This window comes from Physeter macrocephalus, chromosome 7, assembly GCF_002837175.3.
Source record: "Physeter macrocephalus isolate SW-GA chromosome 7, ASM283717v5, whole genome shotgun sequence".
Taxonomy (NCBI): Eukaryota; Metazoa; Chordata; class Mammalia; order Artiodactyla; family Physeteridae; genus Physeter; species Physeter macrocephalus.
The window spans coordinates 79,983,092-80,006,980 of NC_041220.1; the positions used below are offsets into that span (position 1 = coordinate 79,983,092).

General features: G+C 37.9%; 1 protein-coding gene across 3 annotated transcripts in view; it reads left to right on the forward strand.

The window, feature by feature from the left end:
• Positions 1-23,889, forward strand: part of TMEM156 (transmembrane protein 156) — a 52,581-nt gene that overhangs the window by 15,642 nt on the left and 13,050 nt on the right. For all 3 annotated transcript variants that reach the window (XM_007102310.1, XM_024133162.2, XM_024133160.1), the window contains exons 2-5: positions 7,370-7,639; positions 8,606-8,866; positions 12,288-12,407; positions 14,632-14,715. In XM_007102310.1, coding sequence (XP_007102372.1) covers positions 7,370-7,639; positions 8,606-8,866; positions 12,288-12,407; positions 14,632-14,715 — 735 coding nt within the window. The remainder of the gene's footprint in view (positions 1-7,369; positions 7,640-8,605; positions 8,867-12,287; positions 12,408-14,631; positions 14,716-23,889) is intronic.

Here is a 23,889-nt window from a genome sequence, read left to right on the forward strand (position 1 = left end):
TGGGCCCGTGAGCCATGGCCGCTGAGCCTGCGCGTCCGGAGCCTGTGCTCTGCAACGGGAGGGGCCGCAACAGTGAGAGGCCCGCGTACCATAAAAAAAAAAGAAAAAAAAAAAAAAAAAAAACTTGTGGGATATTATAAAAATGGCAGGTATTTAGAAGAAAATTTATAGCTTTAAGTACTTATATGTAAGATGTCAGAGGAAAGACAGTGAGATAAACCCAAGGAAAGTAGAAGGCAGGAAATAATAAAGACAAAAGCAAAAGTCAATGAAATTAAAAGATACAACAGAAAGGATCAATAAAGTCAAAAGTTGGTTCTTTGGAAAGACTAATTAAATGGACACACTTCTGGAATGACTGATGTATTAGTTTCTTATGGCCACTGTACAAATGACCACAAACAGTAGCTTCAAACAGCACAAATATATTATCTTACAGCCTGTAAGAAGTCCCACAGAGTTCTCACTGAGCTAAAATCAAGGTGTTAGTAGGGTTACGTTCATTTCAGAGGCTCTAGGAAAGAATACATTTATTTTCTTGTCTTTTCCAGCTTCTGGAAGCTACCTGCTTTCCTTGGCTTGTGACTTCCTTCCATCTTCAAAGCCTGGGGTGGCCTGTTGAGTTTTTCTCCCATCTGACACATGTATGATTACATTATGCCCACCCAGATAATCCAGGATAATTTCCTTATTTTAAGAACAGTTCATTAGGAACTTGAATTCCATCTTTTGCCTTAATTCCTCTTTGCCATGTAATATAACATATTCACAGGTTCTGGGAATTAAGATACGGACATCTTAGGGAGGCCATTATTCTGCCTACTAAAACTGAATAATCAAAAAAAAGAAGGCACAAGTAACAAATGTTAGGAATGAAAAAGGGACATAGAAATTTAAAATATAATGAGATTACTATGAATAACTTCAAGTCAATAAACAAAATATAAAGACACATTTCTAGAAAAATATAACTTACCAAAACTTACTTGGGAAGAAATGGAAAACCCAAGAATCATACAGCAATAAAGAAAATTGCACCAGTGGTTTAATTTTCCTGAAAAAGCACTAGGTTCAGATGCTTTATATGCAAGTTCTGTCAATATTTCAAGAAATGGATTGAACAGATAAGTGCAATTTTATTTTTATTTTATTTATTTATTTTAACATCTTTATTGGAGTATAATTGCTTTACATTGTTGTGTTAGTTTCTGCTGTATAACAAAGTGAATCAGCTATACATATACATATATCCCCATATCCCCTCCCTCTTGCATCTCCCTCCCACCATTCCTATCCCACCCCTCTAGGTGGTCACAAAGCACCGAGCTGATCTCCCCGTGCAATGCATAAACGCAATTTTATAATAAACCTTTTTAGAAAATAGAAAAAGGGGAACATTTTCCAATTTAATTTTAAGGCTAGTATATCTTAGTATCCAACCCCAACAAAGACAAAAAGGAAAACTACAGGCCAATCTCATTTATAAATATAGGTAAAAAACATTTAAACAAGACATTAAGAATCTGATTGCAGCAATGTATAAAAATGATCAAATTAGATTTATTCCTGGAATGCAAGATTGAGTTAGCATTAGAAAATCTAATAATGTAATTCACTGTATTAACTGATTAAAGAAGAAAGACTATATAATCATCTAAATAGCTGTTGAAAGAGCATTCAGTTATATTCAACAGCCCTTATAATTAACAACTTAGCAAACTAGGAATAGAAGATAACTTCCTTAAAGTGAAACGGGGTATCTAAAAATGATTATACATCACTCGCAGCGTTGAACATCATAACCATGCAGGAGCGAGCAAGGATGTCCGCTCTCACCACCTCTATTTATCATGGTACTGGAAGTCCTAGTCAGTGCATTAAGACAAGCAAAAGAAATAAAAGGTATAAGGATTGAAAAGCAAGAGATAAAGCTGTCATTATCTGCAGTCAACATGCATATCTGCATAGAAAACTCAAAAGATTTATAGGAAAAATGAAAATTAATAAGGAAGTTTACAAAGTGGCAAAAAATAAAATTGATATCCAAGAGTCAACTGTGTTTCTGTGTACCACTAATAAACCGAAAACATATTTCTTGAAAGATACTATTGGCAATAGCCACAAAAAATAAGGTAGCCAGGAGGAAATCTAACAAAAGATATATGGAACCATAATGGGGAAAACTTGGAAACTTTATTAAAAGATATCAAAGAATACCTATATAAATAGAGAGAAAGAAAGGAAGAAAGGAGTGATAGGAGAAACTCAGTAGCATATCTTTTTTCTCCAACTGATTTTGAGATTCAAGTCAGAATCACAACTGGGTTCTTCACTGAACTTAGTAAGCTGATTCTAAAATGTATTGGAAAGAGCAAAGGGCCAAGAATCGCTAAGATGATCCTAAAGAAAATGAACAAGGTGAGGGGATTTTTCCTGTCAGCTATAAGAGCTTTACAGAGCAAAAGTAATTAAGTCAGTAAGATATCTTTGCCAAGATAGAAAAGTGGACTGATGGAACAAAATTGAGAACCCGGAAACACAGTCATACATACATGGATACTTTGATAGATTATAGAGATGTCATTACAGATAGTGGGGAAAAGATAGACTACTTAATAATTGGTAGTACAATTGATTATCACATGTGATAATCTGGAGAAATTAATCTGGTTTCCTACTTCATACTGTACACAATATCAGATAGATTAAGAACTTAAACATAAAAGGCAAAACTTCAAAACTTTTAGAAGACCATGTGGGTGAAGATCTTTTTAAAGGAGAAGGATTCTTTTTTTTCGTAAATTTATTTATTTATTTATTTATTTAATTTTTGGCTGTGTTGGGTCTTCGTTGCTTTGCGCGGGTTTTTCTCTAGTTGTGGCGAGTGGGGGCTACTCTTTGTTGTGGTGTGCAGGCTTCTTACTGCAGTGGCTTCTCTCGTTGCGGAGCACGGGCTCTAGGTGCGCAGGCCTCAGTAGTTGTGGCACGCAGGCTCAGTAGTTGTGGCTCGCGGGCTCTAGAGCACAGGCTCAATAGTTGTGGCGCATGGACTTAGCTCCTCTGAGGCATGTGGGATCTTCCTGGACCAGGGCTCGAACCCATCTCCCCTGCATTAGCAGGCAATTCCTAACTACTGTACCACCAGGGAAGTCCAGGAGAAGGATTTCTTAAACAAGACACAAAGCACAAATTGTAAAGAAAATGATTGATAAATTCAATACATTCAAGTTAAGAGCTTCCTTTAACTAAAAGATCATAAAGAAAATGAATGGACAAGGTACAAACTGTGAGAAGATATCCTGATAAAAAATGTAAAGAACTTCTTAAAATTTTAAAAAGGAAAGTTAAAAACTCCTAAACATTAATAAGAAAAACACAAACAACCTACCAGAAAAATGGAAAAATAGAAAAAGTAGGGAAAACCAGGAAAATGCACTTTTAAACCATGATGAGGTTCTATTTAACATTCACTGAATTGTCAAAACTTGAAAAGTGCTGGCCAAGATATGCATCAATGGGAAACCTTTATACACTGCAGGTGGGAGATAAAATTGGTCCAACTGCTTTGTACAATGATTTGGCATTTTCTAGTAAAATCAAAGATGTGCATACTGAATACCCAGCAATTTCATTCAATATGTATGCTAGAGAAACTTCTGTATTTGTGTACCAGGAGACATGTTCATGAATAGTCATAGCAGTGCTATTTTAAAATAAGCTTTATTGAGATATAATTTACATATAATAAAATGCTGCCATTTTTAAGTGTAAAGTTTGAGGTTTGACAAATGTTTACAGCAATGTAACTATCAACACAATCAAGATATATAACTTTCCAATACCTCCAAAATGTCCCTCTTTCTCCCTTGCAGAAGAACCCTTCTCCCACTATCAATATAGTTTTCCATTTTCTAGAACTTCATATGAATGGAATCACATTAGTATATAGTCACTTGTGTTTGGCTTCTTTCCTTTGGCATAATGCATTTAAGATTCATCCGTGTTGTTGTGTGTATGAGCATTTTCTTCCTTTTTGTTGCTGAGTAGTATTTCATTCTATGGATATGTCAGGAATTGTTTATATATTCACTAGTTGTTGGACTTTTGGATTGTTTCCAGTTCTTAGCTATTATAAATTTTAAAGGTGCCGTGAAAATTCATGTACAGGTATTTGTGTGGACATATGTTTTTATTTCTCTTTTGTAAACTCCTAGGAGTAGAACTGTTGGGTCATGTGCTAAGTATATGTTTAACTTAAAGAAAATAAAAATGTTTTCCAAAGTGGTTGTACTATTTTACATTTCTACCAACAATGTATGAGAGTTATGGTTCATAGCAATATTATACAGAACAGCAAAAACAGAAACAACCCAAATGCTCACTGTCAGAAGAATAGATACATAAATTGTAGTATATTCATTCAAAACGTACCACAAATAATTAACTACAGCCATGTGTAGCAACACGACTAAAACATATTCTGCAAAAAAATCAAGTCATAGATGAATACCTACAATATAGTCCATGTATATGTATACAGTATGGTAATGCAACAAAATTCAATGTGGTGCTAACCTCTGTGAAAGGAGCATGTAGGGGCAGGAAGGGATAGGGTGCTTCAGAGTTGTTGCTAATATGCTATTTCTTAATCTGTGTGATAGATACATAGGTGTTCATTTATTATTCTTTAACTGGAACAATACATTTTATATATGCTTGTATATGATATATGTTTATAATAAAAGTTAAAAAAGAAAATAAAGACAGTTTAACCTTATGCTTTGCTTTTCTTTAAAAAGAAAAAATCATTGACTTGGGCATTTATCCTATACTGTAGCTTATTTTCCTAATTCTACTTAGTATTCTATATCCTTATCTTGAAAGATTGCAGTCTTAGTACTAGAGTAATTCTGGAATGCATTTCTATCTCTGGGAGTTAGAATTTAGATGTCTGACTCTCAGCAATATTAATGGCAGTAGTTAAATTCATATATCCTTGTTTATGAAGATGAGAATACAGCCCACCTGATAACAAAAATGATTGAGTAGAATTCATTTATTTCTTAAAATTATACTGGGGAAGGATATGTCCTGTATTTCTTTCTTTCCTAATTGAATTATTTAAAACTAAGATTTAAAAACCATCATAAAATGACCCAATAGCCAAATACAAAGGATATATCTCAACAATTCTAGAAAGCCAAGTTTGTCACTTATTGGATAAGAAGACTGCAATATTGACAGTAAAAATTTCTCTGTGACAGTAAAAATTTCTCTATCTCCCTTCTAGGTCATAACATAAGAATATAAATTCAAGAAGTTGAAAATTTCATAAGATGAAAAATGCCAGTGAGGAAAATGGAAAGATGGAAAGAAATAAGTTTTTCATGTGTTTAGTAATACAAAAAAATCTACAGATTATAGATTTCTATCAAATGGTACATTCCTATCTTCTTTTTGGGACATTATTATTGAAGACAATTTTTTAAAAAATTAGTTTTAGTTTGATTAAAACTTTGTTTACAAATATATTGAGACATTACAAAATTGTGTATTTGACTAAAATACAATCTCTACCTCCCAAAACTTTTATAGAAACTCAAGTATGAAATGTGTTTATAGCTGGAAATTACATCTGAATTATTACAGAAGCAATTTCAGATGTACAGGGCTGGTAAATGAACCTTTAATTTGTCAAGTAATAAAAATATAATCATCAGTAACGAAACAATTATGAAATTACTATCAAAGTACAAATTCAACAAGTAAAAAATGTGCTTTAATATCAATCAACAGTTTGATTTTCTTTTTTGTTTGAATCAAGATGTATGACTAGGAGTAATCATTCTTAAAAATGAAGTAATTCTTTCATTGTGCTCCACATTATTTAGAAAATTTAAAAAATATATTTTGCCCCATATGATTATGAGAAATGGTAAAGAAAGCCACATAAATGTGGAACTGAGCGTGTCAGCTATTTTCTCATGCTAGTAAGTGACTGTCAAACTGAGAATATCTGAAAGAGAGGTTACCTATTCCTTAGTTTATCATTACTGCTACATAGGGATTCCCAATTTTCATATAGTGAGCTTTAATTACTTATGTGGATTAAATCTTACATAATCTTATCTTAAATAAAGGAGGAATTTTAAATTTTTACTTTGGAATATGGGTTTGCATTTTAATAATATACATTTGAACAATTTTCAAAAATATTTTCATATATATCACTTGATGCTACTATAACCCCACAAGGTTAGCAGGATCTTGTTATTATCTCTATTTTGCTAATGAGAAAATGAGACTTGTGGAGACAAAGTACATTATTCAGGTATCTTGGCTAATAACAGCTTTAGCACTAAAGTCTTTGTCTTTTGTTTTGAACTCAGTCTTCCTTCTATTATGTCATTATTTCCAACTCTGATATTTGTCTTCAGACCAAAATAAAAATTATGATGTCATCCTATTAAATTTCAAGTAGGTTGAATAATGGTCACTCAAATATATCAGGTGTTAATCCCTGGGAACCTATAAATGTTACCTTATAAGGAAAAAGGGTCTCTAAAGATGTGATTAAGTTAAGGATCTTGAGATGGGGAGATTATCCTGAGCCTTATCCCGGTGGGACCTAAATCTAATCACAAGTGTCCTTATAAGAGAGAGTCAAAGGGAGATTTGACACATACAGAAGAGTAGAAGATGGGGATACAGAGGAGAAGGTAATGTGACCATGGAAGCAGAGATTGGAGTGATGTGGTCACAAGCCAAGGAATGCCAACAGTCCCCCAAATTTGGAAGAGGTGCAGGGTCTTCAGAGGGAGTGTGGTCTTGGGGACGCCTCGATTTCAGACTAGTAACACTGGCATTGAACTTCTGGCCTTCAGGACTGTAAAAGAATAAATTTCTCTTGTTTTAAGCCACAAGATTGTAGTAGTTTGTTACAGCAGCCCTCAGAACTAATAAAGAGATACTGTTCAAGTTTTCCATTCCCTGTTCAACTCCAGGCAATTCACTTGAACCTCTATTTGGGAACAGATGGATTCAGAGAAAACTAAGGTTTGTCCATTAAAACTTTCCTAGAAAAGAGAATGGTTACAATGCTAGGGTTTCAAAGAACTTCTCAGCAGGACTTCTCTTCTCTGAAAATTAATAGGGAATGTTGACAGATTTTTAAAAAAATATTTAAATGGACTAGATATTGTTAATTCATGTGAAAACAAAGTCTTGTCAGTGATAAACTGAAATGTACTGAATCTGCCTAAGAAAAACTGGGAGCTTATTGTGTATTCATTTGAATGCCAAAAACTCAAAATTTTACAGTAAAGAAAGTTGTTTTTTGTTTTGTTTTGTTTTGTTTTTTCCTTTATAGGAAACACGTTGGAGCTATCATGCCTGGAAGTATGTTTACAACCTAATTTCACCTATTCATTCTCTTCTTTAAATTTTTCTTTCGTGACTTTTCTGCAACCAATAAAAGAAACTCAGACTATTATGGGAATCTTTCTAAATCACTCCAGTTTTCAAAACTTCACCAGGACTTGCCAAGACATCACAAGTGAATTTAAAACATGCTCCTCATGTTTGGCTTGTGAATCCAAAGGAAACATGGATTTTATTTCTCAGGAACAAACATCAAAAGGTAAATGCAAAAGAAAAGTGAGAATTAAAATTATCAAGGATAAATAACCTTATTCTGTTAAAAAAGTATTAATAATACATCCCAATTTAAAGTCTAGTGGCCCTGGAACACTCAGCTGTGTGGTGCTTAATGAATGACTTACAGGCTTTGAGATAGTATAATAACTTTTTCTTGGTTTACTTTGATTTATCAAAAAATCTATGCTTAAAATACATCAAAATGCCACTATAATCCATGTACATTTAATGGTTAAAGTATTATTTAGCAAGCTCTCTTCAAAAGTACTGAAAAAATTCTAAGTAAACTTGCAGGTTCTCATATAAAATCACACTATGATTCCCCAAGGAGTCATTGAATCCTTGATGCATTCCTTATAAATAAAAAAAAATTGGATATAGACATGCACACATAGGAGAATGCCATGTGAAGATCAAAGCAGAGATCAGGGTGATGCTTCTATAAGACAAGGAACACTAAAGACTGCCAGCAAACCACCAGAAGCTAGAAGGGAAGCATGGGACAGACTGTTCCTCACAGCCCTAAGAAGGAAGGAACCTTGTCAACACCTTAATCTTGAAAGTGTAGCCTCCAGAACTGTGAGACAATAAATTTCTGTTGTTTAAGCCACCCATTTTGTGGTACTTTGTTATGACAACCCTAGCAAACTAGTATAATGTGGGATGGGAAGTATTGTTGTGACCATTTTGGAAAATAAAATCTGTCCCACAAGTCATCAGGGAAATGTTTTCTTTTTCTTTGAGATGCTCCAATTTTATTTCAAACTCACCTAGTTTTCACTCTCTTAAAAAATGTAAGCACTGTAATTGTTATTTTTAGTGCTGGTAACTTCTTGTTTCTACTCTTTTTTGTTGTATAGGAAGGAGGGGATTTAGTTTTGAGTTGTATGTGTTTTTTTACTATGTAATACTATTTTTTGTGAATAACATTTTCTTAATCTCTTTCTAGTTCTTATCATGAGAAGATCAATTGAAGTGAAGGCAAATGATTTTCATTCACCTTGTCAACATTTTAACTTCACTGTAACTCCTATGGTTGACCACTTGGAGGAATATAACATTACTTGTAATCTAAAAACCCACACTAGAAGGTCAGCAATCAAAGAGGAAGATCCAACAAAGGAAACAGACATAAACCATACTTGTAGAATTATGGAACACCCGAATAATTGTATAAATATTTCTTTGCACCTAGAAATGGACGTAAAAAGTAAGTTTTTAAGGAAATTAGAGGGAAAAGGAGAATGGAATATAGACACAAAGTAAGGACTATCACATTAACTGCATTGAAAGTCGAATAGTTGAAGAATTTTATTTATGAAATAGCAACGCTGGAAAGAATGTTAGCCCTTTATCTGTTTATTTTTCTTTCAAAATGTGCTTTTTGTGGAGCCCAGCTGTACTCAGAGGTGGAGGAGATGTCTATGGGTTGTGATCTGAGGGGCATTAGAAAGACCCTCTGCCCCAGAATAACTTCTGGGAATGCCTATTAGCTGTGCTTGAGGTAACACTATCACACTTGTGTATTAAAGGATGATATTTCTTTTTAAATGTAAATAACATATACATTGTGATGTGCTATTAAATTTTGAATTGATTTAACATGTCCTCTCTTAGAGCTGAGAAACAGACCTGAATTAAAGGGATTTTTGATATATTGCTGTGAAGTTAGGTGGGGTACAGATTAAGCATTTTGAGGCACAGGATGACTCTGATGGAATCTGAAAGATAAAGAGGTTTGGATTATAGATATTCAAAACTTATATTTGTTTCAATGTCCATTTATGTATCTATCTAATTGCTTTTTATGTTTTCTAAAACATGAAGGAAAAATAAGCACTACCATATTCATTATTTTGAGAATTAACTTTTGTGTTAATGGATTTTTGATATATTGCTGTGAAGTCAGGTGGGGTACAGAGTAAGCATTTTGAGGCACTGGATGACTCTGAGGGAAAGGTAGGAGTCTGAAATATAAAACTTACATATATCTTAATTCTGCTTAAGGTTGATTAACACTCTAGTCACCCTATTCTGAATTAACACAGTTGATCCTCACTACTAAGCAGGGTACCCTCACTTGACCCATAAACTCTACTCTTGAAGAGCATTTTATGATATAACCATTTAATGAGTGCCTGCTGTATGCCAATCAGTGTGCCAGAAACTGGAGACACAGAGATAGATGTATGTAAAACAATGGAGTCAGTGCAATCAGTGGGACAGGTGCTATGGCAGAGTAACCTGCTGTGTTTTCTGAGGTTCCAGACATAGGGAAGCCTTTCAGATTGCCTTAGAATGAGTTTCTAAAGCTTTAATTCTATTAGAGGTAATTATTTTAAAATGTTATATTTATTTTAAAGCAAACACAAATATATAATATGCATGCATTTTTAAGTGAAATATAAGACTTCAAATAAATTTCTCCTGTGAGTTAGTTTGCCCAAGGCCCTACAGTCTCTGCAGTTACCGGGGTATTTCAAGGTGTGGGTATATGTAGGGGGTATGAGAGAGTATCTGAGAAGCTGAACAGAGGGGTTAATTCCCTCTGGCTCAGGAATGAGGTTGGAGGTTTTGAAAAGACCAGATGGAGAAGAAGACTATGATGAAATCTGAAAGATAAAGAGGTTTGGATTCTAGATATTCAAAACTTATATTTGTTTCAATGTCCATTTATGTATCTATCTAATTGCTTTTTATGTTTTCTAAAACATGAAGGAAAAATAAGCATTACCATATTCATTATTTTGAGAATTAATTTTTGTGTTAATGGAAAAAAATCATAAATTCCAGTCAAAGTGAAGTAGTAATTGACAGCTTTTATGGGTCCATAAATCAGAAAGATAACAGAGGTGTACAAATATGTAGTCTTTTTAAAATTAATTTTTATTGGAGTATAGTTGCTTTATAATGTTGTGTTAGTTTCTGCTGTACAGCAAAGTGAATCAGCTATACATGTACACATATCCCCTCTTTTTTGGATTTCCTTCCCATTTAAGTCACCACAGAGCACTGAGTAGAGTTCCCTGTGCTATACAGTAGGTTCTCATTAGTTATCTATTTTATACATAGTAGTGCAAATATATAGTCTTGTATTCGGGAAAAAGTATACCTATTTTGCCATGTGTAGAAGATTAAAAATTTATTCATATTTTACTCTGCTGTGCAAAGACTAATTTGATCTCCCTTAAAAGTCCCATCTACTGGAGGGCGGGGTGGGGGGAACTAAATTTAGTCCAGTCTGGTAAATTTACTCAGTAAAAAAAATTTACTAAAAAATTTTTTTACTCAGTAAAAAAATTTACTTAGATTGAACTTAAGACGGCTACAGGGACAGGGAGTAGGGGGACAGCATAGGATGTAGGGAGATACACTCATCTGTGTTCTCACTGGTGCTTTGGTGGGTGTTCTGGCTGGCTTGGCCCCAACTGTGTACATTCTGCTATTGTAATATAAAGTTGGTGAATGCATGGTTCTTTTTTCATAGCTTGATCAGTGCCCCATGATACCTTGGTATGGGGCCCACCTTGACTCCTGCTGGCACTGCACATCTTCTATGCCAGTTAACTACATGCTTTTGTTTTGCTGAGTGAGGTATGCAAGTCTAAATAGTATGGAATGATGTTAGGAAGGCTGAGTGCTGCCATTCCAGTCAACCTCTACCTTCTCCATTCAGTGTCTTCTCTAAATAAATGTTCACTGCCTATTTAATGTACATCTGCTTATGGAGTGGGGGACCTGTAAAAGGGGTACCCAGATCATGAGCCCCAAAAGAGCAGTCATCTAAGGGTATTAACAAGTTATATATCCTGCTAAGTTGAATAAGTACTAGCTGTGTTTTGCATACAAGGAAGAGAGTACATACGGTGGCTTAGAAAGTCAGTAGACAATTGTGTTTGGACATAATGAAGTCAACCTCCTTTAAGTCACTGATTCCTGGGTCTGCTGGCCAGTGTGTGTTTATGGGACGAAAGAATATTGTGCTAAGCTATTGCTGATGGTGATTCCTTCCATGTTGCCTCAGTGTCATTTGAATGAGCGATTTTTTACCTGTATCCTTATTAAATTTAGGCGAGAGTAACTGTATGTTTAACTAATGCATGCACTTGATCTGATCATTGCCATGCGAGCCCCTGTGGAAAGAAGGTCTGATTAATCATCTACCCTGGTCTCTTATATGCCTCAATCCAACCTCTTTCTTTGCCTTTCCCTTTCTTCCCCATCCTCATCTTACACACTGCATCTTTGTTGATTTGAGGATACATTTTTTGGCTGCTTGGTCCAGGGCCAAATTGTTAATCACAAATGGTTCTGATTCTGGCACTCTGCTTGTTGTGGTCTTCACCTAGTGATAGCAATGATAGCAAAACTAACATCAATATAACTTGGAAGTAAAATTAATCCTAGAATTTTGAAACTAAATGGATCCCTGGAAACCACTTGGTCATGTTTCTTCATTTAATACGTTAGGAAAGAACTCAGGAAAGCAAGTGACCTTGTAACAGTGATGGTTATATATTCAACTTTTCAGTTATGGGCAGAATATATAGTAGAAGCCAGATACATCACCATATTGCCTCTTATCTGCTGCATCATTTTACCGTATTTTTATAGTACATTTTTCTTTGCAGATTTTATTTGTTCCATGAAGATCACTTGGTATGTTCTGGTTCTATTAGTTTTTATATTTTTGCTCATCTTCATTATCCACAAAATACTTGAAGCCCACAGGAGAGTGCAGAAGTGGCAGGGTAAGTATTGAAAAATGAATCCATCTTTTGGGAGAATTCATCTAGTATCAAGGTACTCCTAATCTTATCTGTAGGTTCAATTTCTTTTTCTAGTTCAACTTACCACTAACTGAGCACCTACTGTGTGTAAGTGGTGATTCTAGGTAACCCAAGGAACATAAGTAAGACATAGTGCCAGGACTCAAGGATTTTCATGTGTCTTTCTCCAGCCCAGACAAGTGAATAGAAGGAGGAAGAAAGGCTGCGTGAACTGGAAGGAGTTGGTGGACTGGAGGTTGAGCAGAGCTTGGTGGAAGTGAGGGCAGAAGAGGGGTAGAAGAATAGGGAGTGGTGATAAAGAATTTCAGAGTTGGAGGTCTTGAGCTCTAGGCTCTAGGTGATGAGCAGGAGTCAATCTTTAATAAGTGTGGGGAGACAGTAGATTTTTGACTGTGAAGCACTAAAATGTGTAGCTGGAAATCAGGAAGTAGGGATGATATTAAAAAAGAATTAACTAGTATAACACGGGCATCCACCTATCAGAATGGACATTGACTGTCAACTACTATCGCGGTCTTATGGTGTGTACCCATGTATATACTGGCCCTAGTGGTGTGTGAGCATGTATACATGACCCTTCTGGTGTGCACCCGTGTATATACTGGCTGCACGGGCATGCACCCATACAGATACTGGCTGAATATCAGACCTGACGGACAGTTTATAATATGAGTAGTTGGTGTCTTAAAGACAGGATAAAATGTGTCATTACAAGACTAAGCTTTGGAGTCAGGTGGACTTAGGTTAGAATCCTAGTGCTACCAATTACTAGTTATGTGACTTTGTGCAAGTTACTTGCCATACTTGAGTGTCCCTTTCCTCCTCTGTAAAACAAGAATAATCACCATTCCCACAAGGGCTTAGGTAAGGATTGAACTAAAGAGATTACATAAGAAGTGTAACACAGTGCCCTGTGCCTAGCAGTTCTCAATAAACGATAGTAGCATTGTGCTGGTGTAGTATTTCCCAAGGCTCTTGTGTTCTTTACCAGGCAAGGCTGTGTTAGTCCTTCCAGCAGGCAGAAAGAGTGGTTGCCTGTAGGGTTGAGTGAAAGTTTCATTAATTTTTTTGGCTAAGTGTTTGTTGGAGATATTTCTGAGAGCAGTTTCATATCAAGTCTTGTCATTGGTACCTTAGCATATAAGGCCCTAAATGCACTGGTTAATAACATCATCAGTATTGTATATTTGTAGAATAAACATTTTCAGAACATTTTCATGAGATTTTTACTAGATTCTCAAAGTTTCTAAACAGGGTATGTGCTATTCCTTCATTTTTTATAGATGAAAAAACCCCTGAGCCTCAGAGAGATTACGTGTTTTGTCCAAAGTAACACAGCTAATAAAATGACAGAATTAAGACCCAGGGTCTTTCTAGTTTTGAAAATTATATTATTTTAAATAAATGTGTGTCATTTGCAATTAGTGCATAGTTTTGAGTTTCTTGATCTGTTTTTCTATAAATGATTACATATTAGGAAGATAGAAGCCAGATAGAAAAAAATGCCTAGAAAGAGACCAATAGTGGGGAGTGACATTAGTTTTTATGAACATCTATCTAAATGACAGGCTTACTGCCTTTCAAAAGCTTGCCTTGCAAATCCAAGCATATGAAGTAGTGAAAAATACCACGCCATTTATGACATTAAATATTATTAAATATTAAATATACATCAAATATTCTGTATATCATATCTATTGTATGTAATAATGTAAATAATATTCTGCATTTAAGAAGAGATGCATAATGGCATTTATGGCAGTGGAGAAGCCACTGGTTTTAGAAAGTACCTATTTGTTAATGGAAAATAACTTAATAAGAAAAGGCTCTTAATGTCTTGTTACTCCAGGCTCTGCTGTGAATGGCCCATTTTCCTTGGTAATCCTTGGAACCAACATGGGGAATATATATTAAGAATGTGCTTGCTGGGCTTCCCTGGTGGTGCAGTGGTTGAGAGTCCGCCTGCTGATGCAGGGGACACGGGTTCGTGCCCCAGACCCCACATGCCGCAGAGTGGCTGGGCCCGTGAGCCATGGCCGCTGAGCCTGCGCGTCCGGAGCCTGTGCTCCGCAACGGGAGGGGCCACAACAGTGAGTGGCCCGCGTACCGCAAAAAAAAAAAAAAAAAAAAAAAAAAGAATGTGCTTGCTTATCATCTAAATATTTAATTTCTTTTCTTGGAATAGGTCATAAATACAAACCTACATCTGTCCTCTTAAGCGGAAGTGATTCTGAGAAACTGCAAACATTGAACGTGCAGGTTATTTCAGGTGAGTTCTGTGACATGCAGAGTACCACTTATGAAATTCCAACACTTCACCACTCACTATTGAGTAAACATAAGATCGAGTGATCTGAGCTCATTTAAATTAGTCTTGTAGCTGGAAGAAAGGAGTTGTGAGCAAATGAAATCTAGTTTAATATGTCTTATTATCAGGGGACAGTTATGATCAAAACTACCTCCTTAAATAATGGAAAGTTGGTTTAATTGGCAAGAAGAAATTCATGTGAGTAGGCAGAGGAGAGAAAACAATAAGGAATAAGCCAGGTTTATTTTTAAATGAGACAAGATACCATTATTCCTCGGAATTGCAAGAAGTAATTGCAGAGTGGGCATGGCTTTTGCTGGAGCCTTCGCTTAGCAGAGGGTGTCACTGTACAAAGAGAACGTCTAACAGCCCTAATTAAAAAGTCCCCTGTCCTCTCCTGAGAACTAGAAATGGAATAAGGGAATCCTAATTGGAGCAGCTAAGGGGGCTGTGAGCACAGATGCTGTGGTTCGATCTCGTTCTTCTAATTGTGAAACCTCCTTCTGAATTCAAGTTGTCAAACTGCATTAAAAAGAAAGAGAGAATGCAACGTGCGCAAAGGCCTCTTTTTCATCAGGGAGAAATCATGTCCTTGACTCTTTGAAAACCACAGAATTATGATTAATGTTATCACAGCTCCTTGCACACAGCCAGGGAGCGGGCGCCTTCGTACTCTGTGAGAAGTTAGATAAGGAGCTTCAAGTCTGGTGTGTAAATGGTTTTCAAAAATGTAAGGAAACCGATCAAACCCCGAGCGCCCACCATAGCTGCATCTGTAACCACATGGAGATTTGCACAGCATTTCACTGGGAACTGTGCTGAGACTTTCCTTAGTTATTTAAGCTAGGAGGTACTCACACCCCTAGCGTGAGGAAAAATTGGGTTGGGTGCACCTAAAGAGCTCACTTTAAAAACATTTAGACTTTCTAGTCTCATAATTAGCAGTAAAATTATTAACCCACGACTAATAATAAGCATTAGCTAAGTAGTCATTTGACACCAGCTAAATGTGAAGAAAGTTGATGAAAATTTTGTGGGGTCAGTGACAATCTTGTTTGATGAATGACATAAATATCATAGAGTGGTTTCAAATGGCAAAATTAACTTTTATGGGGAGAAAATTGCATTTCCTCTGTTCTCCCCTCTTATCAGTACCCTGACGTTCATGTACCAGGGGTGTTTTAACCTGGTGCTGCTGGGCTTTTGGTTGCCTTAGGAATTCTGGTACTTTCTCTTTTTAAGTCATAATTTTGAGCATCACAGCCTCGTCTGAGAAAAGGTCAGCAGTTCCCATCAACCAATATAATCAGGGGAATCGCAAATTTAAAGTACTGGCTAACCACAAGACTAACCTCACAGGTTCTATTTATGAGCCTGTGATTTTCATTCACCAGAGAAATCTGTCTCGGCCATCCTTTCCCTTTAATGGCTGTCCCAAAAAGCCTCTGGCTTTATTACCAGGCATATAATATTAATGTTTAGAGCAGGCCAAGGGGTGATGGCCTTTTTTTAAAACCAAGAGGCCTTTTGAAGCTTAGCATCTTAAAGAGGGGTAGAAGCAGATGCTTTCTTGTTATATATATTCCTTTAACCTAAATGCAATTTTCTCCTCCCATTATAAGTTGCTCTTTCTGAGAGCAAAATGGGAAGGAAATAATGTCTCCCCCGAGTGCTGTTTTTAAGGCCTCTCTTTGTAATGATGGATTATAGGCAGCAGTGAGAATCTAAGGGAAAAAAATGTGCCAGCGTGGTTCTCAGGAGAAGCAGTAACACGAGTGAAAAAAAAAATGTAGTTCAAAGAGAGCAGTGACTATAGTCACATTCAGCTGAGCAGCTTGCTGTCAGCTCTGGCTGTACATTCCAGAATGTCTCTCTAGTTGTTCATGTATTGCAAAGTAAGTATTGTGACACACATAAACACAGAGCTATAGATAACTCACACCCTCAAAAAGATAAGAGAGAAATAAGGAGAGATTACCAACACCCTGGCACTGCACGGGGCTTGGCATGTACTGGGGCAGGTTAAACACTGATAGAGTAAATAAGCCTCATCGCTGTAGAAAGAGATATCATACAGAATCAAATCCCAAGCTTTTATGTGTCTCTGATATTTTCTTCCTTGCCTGGGGAAGTGTGATACCTTCTGTTGCCTGCCTTGGTATTGATCTATTTTACATTTTATTCACTCGACTATTCTCTTCACACAGGTGATAACTCTGTCTTATTCATCTTTGGATCCCTGTCCCTAGCATAATATCTGGCGTGTAGTTCATGCACAATAAAAGCTTATTAAATCGCACAAACCCTAAGGGGAAATGAGTATTGAGTAAAAAGAGAAGATGAACGAGAAATGAATCTTGGGGGTTGGGAAATGTGAAAACAAATGGAGAGACAAAGAGTGCTCAGAGGGAACATGATTCCATTTCATTGAAGAACATAAAATGCACTTTGTAGAATTGCTAAGGATATCAAAGAATAATAAAAAAAATCTTGAAGAAGAGGTTTTGAGAACGATGCAAAAGTAACTTTGAAACGCATCCCTAGAAACAGTGCTTAATGAGTTGACCACATTGGGAGACCAAGGCCAGGGGCGGGAGCAGTGTACTAGGACTCGAATTATTGGATGCAGACAATAGAAACCAACTTGGCTGACTTGGAAGAAAGGAAATTTATTGGAAAACCAGTAGGTAACCCATGGAAGCAACAGGAACATTAGGCAAGCTGAGCTTATGCAGGAGTCAAGAGAGGCCAAGCAGCCAAGAATACAGCCCTGTAGGAATGGTCTGGTGAGAATGCCTCTGCTGGTGTCACCACCACTGGATGCTCCCTCTGGGCTGCTAGAGCTTCCCTTTGACCACCTTGCAACTTTGCATCACTGTCCAGGACTGCAAGCCCTAAGGAGGGGTATCTGGTTGACTGAATGCAGGCCACAGATTGGTACTCTGGGTACCAGGAGGCATGGAGAGGAGATATTTGCCCCTCTGGCTTCCTGCATACTTGAGAGTACCCCTGAGATGTCCACATGCTGGTCAGCCAACAAATATCTACAAGCACAACACCAGGTTCCTAGGATTCGAGCCTCCACTGCATGGGTCAGCCAAGGGAGTCCTGTCAGCTCTCTACTCTGTCCATCAAAAATGGTGAGATCTTTAAAACCTGAAGTTCTTCACCTTCGAATATTCAACCAAAATCTGTTGAACACTGACTATGGGCCAGAAATTGTGCTAAGCATTGCCGATGCCGTGGCTGTACCACAGCACAGTCCCCGCCTCCATGGAGCTGACACCACCCCCTTCAGGAGATTCAATTCCTAGTTCCTTAGGAGAAGGGAAGCTAATTAAGCCATACAAACTCATTCAGCACCTTCCACACGCACAGTACTTCCACACACATCATTTGATTTCATTTCATAAGAACCTCACTTTTTTTTCCTGGTGAGAAAACTGAAGCTAAGGGAGTTTAAAGTCACTGACCCACTGCCAGATGCCAGCAGGGTTAGGGTTCAAACTCAGTTCTGTCCAATGGCTGCTCTTTCCAGCGCATCACTTAATGGCAAGATGAACTGGGGAGTTTGCTCCTGCTGGTTCAAGCCACAGATCAAAACTTCTCTCGCTCTTTGACATTTAGCGCTGGGAACTGAGATGAGACATTTTCTCTGTGAGGTATCAGGAGCTTGTGTGAGACAATGTGAGTCATCCTCAAAGTAACATTTCAGCCTTGGCACTTAATGTGGGTGGGCTTTTAGGGACCACAAAGCAAAGAAAACGGAAATTCATTGTGAAGGAGAATTGCTAAATGCCAAAAGGAAGTGGATGACCCAGTAATATATATTACCCCAAAATAAAACTAGTGGCAATGTAAAATTATAATTTGCAACATGTTTAAGGCCAACATAATAAAGACTAAGCAGGTTTCAATTTTCTGCCGAAGAGAAGATAAATTGCTGGTGCTAGATGTCTACCAACCAAGCAAGATAACAGGAAAATTTAATTTTTACTTGCTTAACTGTAATATTTAAGACTCAAAATACAGATTGAGGTTCATAAAACAGTAAAGGTTATAGCCATCTGCTTGGTTACAGAATAGACCAAGATTCAGAGGGTGACTCTACATGCAGGAGGAAATTCATAAAGTGTGAAGAATCTATAGGCAAAATAGGATGATTTTTTTTTTTTTTTTTTTTTTTTTTTTTGCGGTACGCGGGCCTCTCACTGCTGTGGCCTCTCCCGCCGCGGAGCACTCCGGACGCGCAGGCCCATTGGCCATGGCTCACGGGCCCAGCCGTTCCGCGGCACGTGGGATCCTACCGGACCGGGGCAAGAACCCGCGTCCCCTGCATCGGCAGGCGGACTCTCAACCACTGCGCCACCAGGGAAGCCCCGGATGATTTTTTCTATTCATTCATTGAATGACTTTATGTGACAGCCATTTGTGCGAGGTCTGAAAAAACTGATGATAAAACATATGCAGATCAACATCTTCTCCATCTTTGCACAGCCTCCCCCTGCCTGAACCATCTGGCCTCCCTTGCCACCTCCCTTGCAATCCCCCCCTTTTGCCACCCTGCCTTTATCTAGTTAAGTCCAACCCTGTCCTTCTGATTTTGGCTTAACTAACACTTCCCCAGGGAAGTTGTCTCAGAGCTGGTGGACCAGGTAAATTACACCCTCATGACATCACACATCTCTCTTTGTGGCAGTTATCACTGTCGCTCTTTTACATTTCTGTTATTATTTGATTGATGTCTCTCCTATGAGCCAGTTAGCTCCTTGAGATCCGGGACACTATCTGATAATACTTATCACTGCATCCCCAGTTCATGGTACAGTGCATGTAAGAGTTCAGAATAGGAACCCAATAAATATTTGTTAAATAAATACAACTCTACACTGTCTATGTTGAAAGAATGCTGCTGTCTTACCAAGACCTTTCAAATACTCCCCCCCCCGCCAGATTATAACTTTTGATAATGCCTACACAAAATAACAAAAGGAGAATGGTTAAACACTTCATCAGTTTTATTCCTTGGAGTATTAAGGATAGCTGCAGTGTGAATGAATTGGAAACTGAGTCAATGGCTCAGAATATTGGCAGCTGTCTGTTCAAGGAGGTCTTTTCCCCCTCTTTAATTGTTATTTCTAGATAATTCTGCAGTCATTTATTTTTCCATCCTCATTTGATTTTCACACTGGCCGGATTTGGAATAGCTGAGTAGTTTTAGGATCACTGTTAAAAATAACAGATGGATCTTTGAACATAGTAGGGAGTTGGCGTCTTGAATAATGGAAATCTATTTTAAGCCACCATAACTGGTTCTATTAACCCTAAAAAGCTACTAGCTATCTTGGGCTTGCACAAAAGTGCCTGTGTTTTTATGTGATGGAAAGGTCAGAATGATGCAGAGCAATATTGAAATTCTGCATTCCTATGACAGTAAGAAGAAATAATTAAGACTGAAAAGTTTTTTTGAAGCCAGATTAGAGAACTGAATAAGAATCACCAAACCATCTGAAAATGTCCACATCTGTCTTGACCGAAGTAATCTGTGACAATTAACTTGAATTCCTTCCTTTTTTGGAGAGGCTCTTATGAGGAAACCAAGTACTCTGTGGCTAACACTTTAGACATTTATTGCCATTGTCTCCACAAAGAGTCATGGCTGAATCTCCCAAAGTACGAAGGAGAGAAGGAAGCGCCCAAGGTCATCGCTTCCGAGTTTAGCTATCCATAGCCCTTCCCTGCTGAGTTCACACACAGGTCCTACTAAATTCTGCACAGGGCCCTCCAGTGGGCTTAAAAAGATGCCAGTAAAAATGCTTTGCTTTGCACTTGGTAGTGCTTTCTCACAGGGCGCTCTTATTTTCCTCATCTCCAAATTCCTGGGTGGCACCCCAGAGTTGACTTTTTGTTCTGCTTGAACCCACACCATTTTATTAAGAAACATGAGGCACAAAGAAGTTAAATAACATTCTTTCAGTCATTCAACATGTATTTATTGAGTACCTATTATGTGTCATGCTCCAAGGTGGGTTCTGGGGAGTAAAACCATGCATAAAAACACAATCTCTGGGCTTCCCTGGTGGCGCAGTGGTTGAGAGTCCACCTGCCGATGCAGGGGACACGGGTTCGTGCCCCGGTCCGGGAAGATCCCACATGCCGCGGAGCGGCTGGGCCCGTGAGCCATGCCCAATGAGCCTGCGCATCCGGAGCCTGTGCTCCGTTAAAAAAAAAAAAACAATCTCTGTACACAAGGAGGCAGACAAATAAGGATAAATTATGCAAATTTATGCAAAATTGGATAAATTCACTATTGGGAAAGTAGAGGTCACAGAGAGTCATAGATAGTATGGATACATAAATCTGTTTTGTTCTCCTTCTTTTGTTTTTTTGCTTTCCAATTTAATAACCAAGTAAAATTTAGCTGAACAAGTATTTTTGGAGATAACGAATATCAAACATGGATTGGGCAAATTCCCTTAGCAGCCAAGACACCCTGACTAGGATGGGGAAGTTTTAGATGTGTCTTCAGTGTGGGAGATGTACCTTGTCTTTGACATGAAAATCATCAGGAACAAAGTGAAGAAAATACCTTGTAAGTTTCCATTACTAAGTGGGAATCAGGAATTACTTTGGAAAGATGAATTGAGGTTAGATACCAGATGACATAGATATAAAGCAGTTTGTAAAGTGATAACATTTTTTAAAAAGGAGAGAAAGAAATATCAGAGGTCAACTTGGACATTGTCATGGATGGAATGATAGGGGCTTTATTCAAGAACCTAAGGCATGGAGTTTTATTTTTAATCAAAGTTTCTACTGTTGGAAATCCATTTTGTTCACTAGACTCAACCAGGTCAAAACTCAGACCGGGGTTCTTTTTAATTTTTTAGGCTCTGCTAAGGTTCTTGGAAAAAGTCAAAGAAATATTTGGTTTAGAGATTTGACAAATTCATGAAAAGACTTCTGTGAGGTTTTAAAATACTTCTGACTGCTTCTGCTGACTTAACTAGTGTTGCTGAATTAATATGATTTGAAAGAAACCCTATTTCTCAGTGTAAAACTAGAAAAAAATTCCACCTGTCTTAGCTATTCTAAAGAAGGTATAAAAATGACAAGATATCCTACCTTTTTGCCTTTTTATCAATTTTCAGAAGTTTTCCTATTAGCATGTAACTTACATGACTTTGGATACTAGGAGAAATAGAAGATAACGTACCACTAGAGAGTTACTTCGGACTAGTTGTCATTTTGACAGATAATGGCTTTCTGAATTATGGTTATACCATACTATAAAACATCAGCAAACCTAATGAATAAGCAAATGATGAGCAGTTTGGCTTTCCAACCAAAAGAGCTCTGTTAATTTTCTTTGATAATTATTTGGTTTCATGAATAGGCTCTTTTGAGATTTTAACATTTAAAAAGAATTATCTCCAAATCTCGAATTCTGGAAGGTTATAAGGTGTTTTGTCAGGGAGGAAGGGTTGTGGGAAGGGATAGTTAGGGAGTTTGGGATTGACATGTACACGCTGCTATATTTAAAATAGATAACCAACAAGGACCTACTGTATAGCACAGGGAACTCTGCTCAATATTTGGTAACAACCTAAATGGGAAAAGAATTTGAAAAAGAATAGAGACATGTATATGTATAACAGAATCACTTTGCTGTACACCCGAAACTAACACAACATTGTTAATCAACTATACTCCAATATAAGATAAAAAGTTAAAAAAAAGATGCTTTGTCAAAGATGTCTAAACAATTATTTGCATAGTACGTTCATTCTGAAGCTTTTTCACTGCTGTGGCCTCTCCCGCCGCGGAGCACAGGCTCCAGACGTGAAGGCTCAGCGGCCATGGCTCACAAGCCCAGCCGCTCCGCGGCATGTGGGATCCTTCCGGACCAGGGCACGAACCCGGGTCCCCTGCATCGGCAGATGGACCCTCAACCACTGCGCCACCAGGGAAGCCCCATTCTGAAGCTTTAATGCGATCAGAATTAACCATCAAAGGCTCCTGGGCCTTTATGAAAGGAGATTGTAATTCAGTAGATCTGGGGCAGGGTCCTAGAACCTGCATTTTAAATTACTACCTCTGGGGATTTTCAAGACAAGGCTCTATTGATAACTTTATTCGTTTTCTATTGTGTAACAAATTACCACAACCTTAGGGGCTTAAAACAACACATGTTCATTATCTCACTGTTTCTGTGGGTGAGAAATTTGGGAACAACTTTGCTGGATCTCAGGGACTCAGAAGCTTGAAATCAAGATGTGAGCTGGCCTGTGTTCTCAGCTGGAGGCTCTCCTTCCAAGCTGGTTCAGGTTGTTGGCAGAATTCCTTTCTTTGAGGCTGTAGACTGAAGGCCCTGGCTTCTTAACTGGCTCTCAGTCAGAGGCCACTCTCAGGTCCTAGAGGCCAGCTGTAGACCCCTGCTACATGACCCTTTCCATAGACAGTGCAGACATGACGGCATGCTTTCTGAGCCCAGCGAGGGATGCTCTCTGACCCCAGGGAGGGCCCAATCTATTAAAAGCTTTCACCTCTTTAAGTCAGACCCACCCGGGGTAGTCTCTCTCAAAATCAACTAATTTGGGATGTTAATTACGCCTGCAAAAGCTCTTCATCTTAGCGTAACCTAGTCACCGGTATGAGATGCTATTTACCGCCCTGCCCACGCTCAAGGAAGGCTGTCACGAGGGTGGCCATGTACACCAGGGGTGGGAATCTGGGGGCTGTTTGAGATCCTGCTTGCTACAGCCACCCTTGAGAAGCACAGATTTCAGAGGACAAAAATCACAGACGCCTGGGAACTTTCAGCGTGACACAGATAAGGCTGACAGATCTAGTCTCATAGGTGTGGTTGGTCCTTACCGACAATAAAATAAAAATGGAAAGACTGGTCTTGTTTTCCCACCTTTGCTCTAATCAGTCAGGAAAGCTTTGTCATTTACTCTTTACAGCTAAAGGCTCCACAGGAAAAAATGTGGACTTTGGTGGTGATTTTAGCATTTCTATAGGAATGAAAGGACCCTCGCTGTCTGCTGGACATGGCCTCAAAAAGGCATCTAGGGCTTCCCTGGTGGCGCAGTGGTTGAGAGTCCGCCTGCCGATGCAGGGGCCGCGGGTTCG